This window comes from Sinocyclocheilus rhinocerous, unplaced genomic scaffold, assembly GCF_001515625.1.
Source record: "Sinocyclocheilus rhinocerous isolate Xijiao unplaced genomic scaffold, SAMN03320098_v1.1 scaffold178, whole genome shotgun sequence".
Lineage (NCBI taxonomy): Eukaryota > Metazoa > Chordata > Actinopteri > Cypriniformes > Cyprinidae > Sinocyclocheilus > Sinocyclocheilus rhinocerous.
Window position 1 is genome coordinate 522,634 of NW_015653463.1, and position 8,388 is coordinate 531,021.

The 8,388-nt window shown below is 36.5% G+C and overlaps 1 protein-coding gene across 1 annotated transcript in view; it reads left to right on the forward strand.

Annotated features, from left to right (window-relative positions):
* Positions 1-8,388, forward strand: part of ppip5k2 (diphosphoinositol pentakisphosphate kinase 2) — a 48,993-nt gene that overhangs the window by 23,156 nt on the left and 17,449 nt on the right. Inside the window, exons 15-25 of the mRNA XM_016522048.1 lie at positions 968-1,053; positions 1,680-1,805; positions 2,384-2,505; positions 3,389-3,571; positions 3,808-3,949; positions 4,123-4,346; positions 4,500-4,627; positions 6,473-6,587; positions 6,702-6,809; positions 7,326-7,442; positions 7,694-7,864. Coding sequence (XP_016377534.1) covers positions 968-1,053; positions 1,680-1,805; positions 2,384-2,505; positions 3,389-3,571; positions 3,808-3,949; positions 4,123-4,346; positions 4,500-4,627; positions 6,473-6,587; positions 6,702-6,809; positions 7,326-7,442; positions 7,694-7,864 — 1,522 coding nt within the window. The remainder of the gene's footprint in view (positions 1-967; positions 1,054-1,679; positions 1,806-2,383; positions 2,506-3,388; positions 3,572-3,807; positions 3,950-4,122; positions 4,347-4,499; positions 4,628-6,472; positions 6,588-6,701; positions 6,810-7,325; positions 7,443-7,693; positions 7,865-8,388) is intronic.

Consider the following 8,388-nt stretch of genomic DNA (forward strand, 5'->3'; position numbering starts at 1 on the left):
GGCTTTTCTGTAAGAGGAGATATATTCCATCCATGCAATATGAAATACCTCTAGTTTTGTTTTCTTCCAGCTGCGCTTCCGTGCTGCTCTCTTTAGGGTGCGAGTGTGCTCATTATACCACAATGGTATGGACTGTTTTTCTTAATCTTCCTTAAGATGCTAGAAAAGAGAGAGTCCATAGTTTCTGAGCTATTGGATATGCTGAGGAATTGAGATAAATCAGGAAGATTACTTACAAAGCAGTCTTTTGTGGTAGAAGTGATGGTTCTACTACCATACTTGTAACAAGGAGTAGAATTTACAGTTTTAGCTATATGAAGTTTGCACAAGACTAAATAATGATCTGAGATATCATCGCTTGGCTGCATAATTTCAACACCATCAACATCAATTCCATGTGACAGTATTAAATCTAGAGTATGATTTCGACAATGAGTAGGTCCTGACACGTGTTGTCTAACCCCAATAGAGTTCAGAATGTCTATGAATGCTGATCCCAGTGCATCTTTTTCATTATCACCATGGATATTAAAATCACCAACAATTAAAACTTTATCTGCAGCCAGCACTAATTCGGATAGAAAATCAGCAAATTCTTTAATAAATTCTGTATGGTGGCCTGTATACAGCAGCCAGTACAAACATCACAGGGGATTTATCATTAGCACTTGTTTCTCTGGATAATGTTATATGAAGCGCCATTACTTCAAACGAGTTATACTTGAAGCCCGCCCTCTGAGAAATACTGAAAATATTGTTATAAATTGAAGCAACACCTCCCCCTTTACCTTTTGGACGCGGCTCATGTTTATAACAGTAATCTTGGAGGGTAGACTCGTTTAATATAATGTAATGCTATCCATTCCAAATTAATGCCACTTTTGATCATATCATGCTTGGCCCAGTTATATTCAAATATACAGCTATATTTCAGTCTCATTTCTAACATCTCATTTTGTTTGTTCAGGTACGGCCATTTCTCTGGCATTAATCGCAAGGTTCAGTTAACATATCTGCCACATGGCTGCCCTAAAACATCCAGTGAAGAGGAAGGTAAAGATGGTCATGCATGTATCTTTTGGCTGCTTATGATTGATTTTTATGCTGTTTCTTTTGGCCTTCTGTTTGTTTACATGGTTTTATGTAAGTGTAAGATCAGTTACATTTTATTAAAAACATTAGATAACGAAAGAATGACTTCAAATGCAAGTGACTTTTTTTTTTATCTTGCATGTTTTTCTCGTGTGTTTTTTATATGTTGGTGATGTACTGTGAAGCCAGAGGCAATTTTCCACAATGTGGATAATAAAGTACAGTAAAAGTAAATTAAAGAGGCTTATTTTAGTGCAGTATTGTGCAAACTTTATTCTAAAGTCTAATCCACATTGCAGAATTTTCTTGCAAAACCCACTCACTTAAAAGGTCACAAAAGCCACCGCTCGTCCTATTTAAGCTTTGCTCATTCACACCTCAGATTTGGAAAAGTAAAAGAAATGGGCGTTGAATAGTGGGACGCCGGGAAGGGGAGAGCTTTAAGTTTGAGTAAAACTCTTGCTCTTCTTTTTTTTTTTTTTTTTTTTGGGGTCCCGTTTTTTATCAGATGGTTAATGAATTGTTCATGGTTGTTGCATCCAAGGCTGATGTATTTGATATGGATGTGTGTGTGTGTTTTTGTTCAGACGTGCGGAGGGACGATCCGTCGCTCTTGCTGGTTTTGAAGTGGGGTGGAGAGCTGACTCCAGCAGGCAGGGTACAGGCTGAAGAACTTGGCCGGGCCTTCAGGTGTATGTACCCTGGAGGACAAGGTACTTTACTCTCATTCACTGTGCTCATTATTGTCTTTAGCATGTCTGCCCTAATAAAAAAAAGTAGTATATTTAAAATAAATTTATTTCATACTAAGTATAGTTCAAATCTATTAATATATTTACTGACAGATCGCTTGAGACTAACTGATATAAAAAGGAGTACTACTTGCGCACAATGCACATTACTTAATATTAAGCCTAAAATGTGTTTTAAAGTCACTATTGATGAGGATTGTATGATCTTTGAATAATACTGGTCTTTAAATGCAAGATATTTAAAGTGTATCTGAAGTATACTTGCAATAGTTCCACTTTAGCACAATCAAATATACTTCAGTATATCTTTAGTTGGACTTCAGCAGTACTTCTGCATAATTAAAGTGCATTAAGAACAAAATTAGTTGTTCCAATTTTAAGTATGCCAAAATTACAATTGCAGGGTATTTTTATTAAGTACATAAATATGTAAATGTATTTGTAGTAGACTTAGCATGAAATTAATGTATTTCATATACATTTTAGTATATTTATTTTTCACTAGGGTGCTCTTTATTGTTGTCTATCCTTGGTCTCAGGCGATTACGCTGGCTTTCCCGGCTGTGGCCTTCTCCGTCTGCACAGCACATACAGGCATGACCTGAAGATATACGCCTCTGATGAAGGACGCGTTCAGATGACTGCTGCAGCGTTTGCTAAAGTAGCACGACCACCTTTATTTTCTCCATTGGGTTGTAAATATAAAAGATTAAGTGGTATTAAAGTAATTTATTAAAACTACAGTTGTAAGTGTATCAACCCTTTTTTAATGCTTTATACAATACAGATTGTTTCAAAGCAGCTTCAGGGAAGTAGGCTAACAGATTCAGTGATGCCAAATTCATCAAATATGAAACAAATTCAAATGTAAAGCTATTCTAAAAAGACAAGATTGCCATTATGGAGTGAAGTTTATCAGTTATGATGCAAGTTCAGTTCAGCTACAAACAGCTCTACTGAAGACGATAGTGTCATTTTTCCACTCAAGTCAAGTTTATTCAGTGTTGATTCAGTTCAGTTCAATAACAGTGTCCATGCTGCAAAATTTGACAATTATGAAACTAATTAGATTCAGCTATAGAGCAGCTCTACAAGAATACATTAGTGTCTTCCACCTCAATTCTACAAGTATTTAAATGGTTAATGATCTCAATTTTTTAATATAGTTAATGTGTTCCTTTATTAATGAAATAATGCAGTTTGGGAGGGTTTTGGAGAGAGAGGGTGCAGAATTAAACTTTTAATGTGTTAATGTTAAAAGTATAAACCGTTTTAAATATTTAAATTCCATTTTTTTTTTTTTTTTTGAATGCTTTAATGTTTATTTTGACAGCCCTAGTTTAAATATTATTTAATAATAATAATAATAATAATTATTATTATTATATATTGATGTATAAATCTCAATTTCAAAAAATTTACCCTTATGACTGGTTTTGTGGTCCAGGGTCACATTTTTAAAAAAATATTATTTATAATATGCTTATTTCTCATATGCACGACTGGATGCTTGAGTCTGAGTAAGAGTATGTCTGCTGTCTCAGGGCCTGCTGGCATTAGAGGGCGAGCTGACGCCCATCCTGGTGCAGATGGTAAAGAGTGCGAATATGAATGGGCTGCTGGACAGTGACAGTGACTCCTTAAGCAGCTGCCAGCAGAAAGTCAAAGCACGACTTCATGACATTCTGCAGAAGGAACGAGACTTCACGCCTGAAGACTACGAGAAGGTACAATCAGATTTAAGATTGCCAAATAGATTAAAGACTGCAGATACTTTTTGCAGAACATTGTTTATAGAATTGGTCGCTATGTTGTTCATCACTGCATTTTTAAAAGTATTTCTCATTAGACCACTGAATTCATAAAAATGAATGCAACTGTGAATTTACCTCTCGAAGCCGTCCACCCATTTTATCTGAATTTTTCTCTTGCTGTGAGTGCTGATGTTTTATTTTTGGAATAGCTGGCGCCCACCTCCGGCACTTCTCTGGTGAAGTCCATGCAGATGATTAAAAACCCCGTGAAGACGTGTGATAAGGTGTACTCCCTCATCCAGAACCTGACGCTGCAGATCCGCCAGAGAATGGAAGACCCCAAATCAGCAGGTAGACATGATGTTAATAACTGTGCATGCTTTATTAAAAATACATTTTAATCTTGCATATAAAGAAGCCTTTGAAAGTGCAGCTATTTTATTGACATGAAAATGCAATTCAAATATTAGTCACCGAGTCTTATGCTAACATCAGGTGGCACATTTTTTGTTTTTGTGTTACAGATATCCAGTTGTACCACAGTGAGACTCTTGAGCTGATGCTGCGTCGGTGGTCTAAACTCGAGAAGGATTTCAAGATGAAGAACGGCCGATACAACATCAGCAAGATCCCTGATATCTATGACTGCATCAAATATGACGTGCAGCACAACAGCTTATTAAAGCTGGACAACACTATGGAAATTTACCGGCTGTCCAAAGCACTGGCTGACATTGTCATCCCACAGGTGACCTTTTTTATTTTAGTTTTTAATTCCTCCATTTGCTTCTGGTCAAATATCAATTAAATATACTACGAGAGCTGGTATAAATTGACGTGGTACAATTTGTTTATAATCTTAAACTGTTTTTTGGTAATTGTCCTTATCTGCTCTTGTCAGGAATATGGTATTTCTCAAGCTGAGAAACTGGACATAGCCAAAGGTTACTGTACACCTCTAATCCGCAAGATCCGCTCTGATCTGCAGAGGACACAAGACGATGACACCGTTAACAAACTGCACCCAGTGTAAGACAGCGTCTGTTTCAGTGCTTGAGCTGGACTAAACAACACTCATAAAAGATATCACTTATAGACAATATAAAAACTAGCCAATACACAGTTCAAGATCTGAAGGAACGACGCGAGGAATAAAACTTTCCTTGATCTTATAACATTCACTGTGCTTTGTTAAAAACGGCATGTTCTGCAAGATTCCCCTTTCTGTCAAACATATTTTATTGGACTGTCCAGCTTTTAATGTATGTAGAAAACTCTTTTTAGGAACTCACTTAAAGAGTTATTTAGTATAATTTTGGCGGGAAATGTTTTAGAATTTTAAACGTATGTTAATGTAAAAAATCTTGTGGAATAGAACTTGTGTTTGTTTGTTTGCCGGTTTTTATTGTATTTGTTATACTTGTATTTTTTAAGTTGTTTTTACCATGAAAATAGCCTAAGATCCTGAATATGTTAATATAAAACATCTTGTGTAATATAACTTGTGTTTGTTTGTTTGCCGGTTTTTATTGTATTTGTTATACTTGTATTTTTTAATTGTTTTTGCCATGAAAATAGCCTTAGATGCTGACATGGCATTAAATAAATATATGCTACTACTAAAGGATTAGTTTACCTAAACATGAAAATTTATCATCGATTACACAGCCTAACGTAATTTCAAACTTGTACGATTTTTTAAAAATATATTCTCCATCCATGTCCAGGCAAGCTTTAAAAAGTTTATAAAGATCTCGTAAAAGTAATCAATAGGAATCCAGTGTTTCCCAACCTTTTTTCTGCCGCGGCACAGTTTTGATATGTAAAAAAAAATCCCACGGCACACCACTAAGTATTAAAAGAAAAAAAAAAGAAAAAGGGGAAAAGTATATATATTTTTTTTCAATAATTAAACATTGCGTCATCAGAGTTGGTATTTTGGCTTTATATATGATCAGACACTTGCACTTAATATCTGAAAATCATATTCAAATGGACTTAACAAGGTTTTTGATGACCGAATGACGGAGATCTGTGTTTTGCCCATCATTAGAGCGGTTGCGTTTAACCGCACAGTTAATCGCATTATGTTATAAAGTTTGTTGTAGCTATATGGGCCCTCAGTTTCTCTTTTTGTCGAATACATTTGGCCAAAATCTCACGATAAATCAGACGAACCACTATGCACAGGATATTTCAAACGTACAAAAGTGTATTGGCTGTAACTAGACTCTTCTCTGTTCTTTAAACACACAAAAACATAAGCCTTTATAGACGGTGTATCTTGAGTAAAGGAAACGCTGTACTTATTCAAACGTCTGTTCTTTATTTACTCTTGCGTTGTGAAGACGTAGCCGTCTGTCTTCAAACTGCGCGTCGAGGCGGGGTGGAGTTAAGAGGTTTGACTGACAGTTTGAGGATCCAATGGCATTGCGAGGTTTAGTCACTAGCACTTTTGAATGCTTTTCATTGGTTAAATATTTGTAAACAGACATAACGATGACCAATAGCACTGATTTAAAAATAATAATAACGAAATATAATAGCAATAAGAACGTTTTTGATCATTTTCCACGGCACACTAGTGGTTGGGAAACACTGGTTTAATCCATGTCTCCTAAAAGAGACACGGTCGCTTTGGTATGACGAACTTTGAAATCTTAAAAATGAAAGAGCACCAAAACCAAGCCTTTCATTCATATGGTCAAAGACAGGGTGGAAAACGGTCAGATATGACCATTATTTTTGGTGCATAATACTTGCATTATAAAAAAACCTGTGTGTCTTGACCCCTGAAATGAATTGGCATTTGATTGTAAATATTTCAGGTTTTGGGTGAAATCAAAAGGCTTTTTGTGTTGATATATTCTGCAGGTATTCAAGAGGAGTCATGTCTCCAGAACGCCATGTCCGCACAAGACTTTACTTCACCAGTGAGAGTCACGTTCACTCGCTGCTGTCGGTCTTGCGTTATGGAGCCCTCTGTGATGTATGCCCTGATTAATATCATCTTCTAAAGCTTTTTACAGTACATAGATATATCCTGGCTGTTGTTTTGCTGATCTGAGTTCTACTTGAAGGGATTGTTTGGCTGTATCCTCAGGAGGCCAGAGATGAGCAGTGGAAGAGAGCCATGGACTACCTCAAAATAGTCAGCGAGCTGAACTACATGACGCAGATAGTCATCATGCTCTATGAAGACCCAAACAAGGTGCCAGCATGTCGGCACACATGCAGTGCTTTTAAATAACACAAAAGCATTTCACCTCTGATTTGTCCAAGAAATGTATGAAATGGTTTTTCTGCACATGCAAAACTTACGTTATAGCATACCTTTTAAAATGAATGTGCTGTGTTGTAATTTTAGAACGAAATTCTAAGGAATTGTTTAGGTCAACTTTCATAAATATACAAAGACAGTTAAACTTTATTGATTGTAGCTTAATTATTTACACGATTTCAAAAGAATTAAGAGAATGGCAATTAAGCACATTTGTCTTAAGGCATACAAGGCCTGTTATGCATACATAGACATGCTTGATTTTTTTTTTGTATTGGAAGAAATCAAATTCGTTGCAAGCCACTGAACAATTGGTTTGCCTAGACGAGACACTCTAACAATTAATTGTGGAAAAAGACAATTAGCTTCATATTTTATTCATATATGCATGTATGATGTTTGAGGACAGACATGTGATGTGTGTTAATGAGGGCTTTGGATTTGTAGGATCCTTCATCAGAGGATCGTTTCCATGTGGAGCTTCATTTCAGTCCAGGAGCTAAAGGCTGTGAAGAAGATAAAAACCTGCCATCTGGATTTGGATATAGACCAGCATCTAGAGAGGTTTGCACTGACTAATGCACTGACTAATGGCTGTTGTGTGTGTTTTTTCCCCCCTGTAATTTATTCTATGTATTTCATTTCCTCTTCCTGGGTTTGGGTGGAATTGGTGGTTAAAGACAGATTCCATCTCAATTAAGAGTTGCTATTTACAGTAAATACTTGTTTTCATTTGCAGCATTTCTAAGTTGCATTTTTTTTTTTTTTACAAATCTGAAATTCTCAAATGCACTTAAATGTTGAATGTGTCTCAGAATGAGGGCTCCAAGAAGAAATCCCATAATGACAGCGATGAGGATGCCGGTGGTGCTAAACGTGACGAGCCGGATCGAGCTCTGATGATGTTCCGCCCCATGGTGTCCGATCCCATCTACATCCACAGGAAGTCCCCTCTTCCCCGCTCCAAAAAGATCGGCTCTGTGGAAGTAAGTTCTTACACAGTATGTTATCATAAAAAGGGTCTCAAAACATTTTCAAATTAATAAAATCGTTCACAGTTAATCACTATTATTCTCTGATAATAGTTGAAATTTCTTATGCATGTATGTACAAATATAGATGCTGCATATGTATTTTCTACACATATGAGCTTTGACAGGGACAGTCATGAATTCAGGAGATAAGGCGCATTTACACAGACTTCACATTTTACAGCAAATTTAAAGGGGACATCAGATGCAAAATTCACTTTTACAAGTTGTTTGAACTGAAATGTGTGTTGGCAGTGTGTGTACACAACCACCCCTATAATGATAAAAATCCACCCAGTTCTTTTTTTTTTAATCACCACAAATAATAAGCTCTTTCTCAGATCAAGCTGTTTTCAGATTCTTGGCTGTGTGATGTCACACTGACCCAGGCCCCTCCCACGATTGTTGATTGACACTAGCGTTCTACCTTAGCTCCGCCCTGAGTGAGCTGTCATCAGTCCGCCATTGTTTCACCGCCG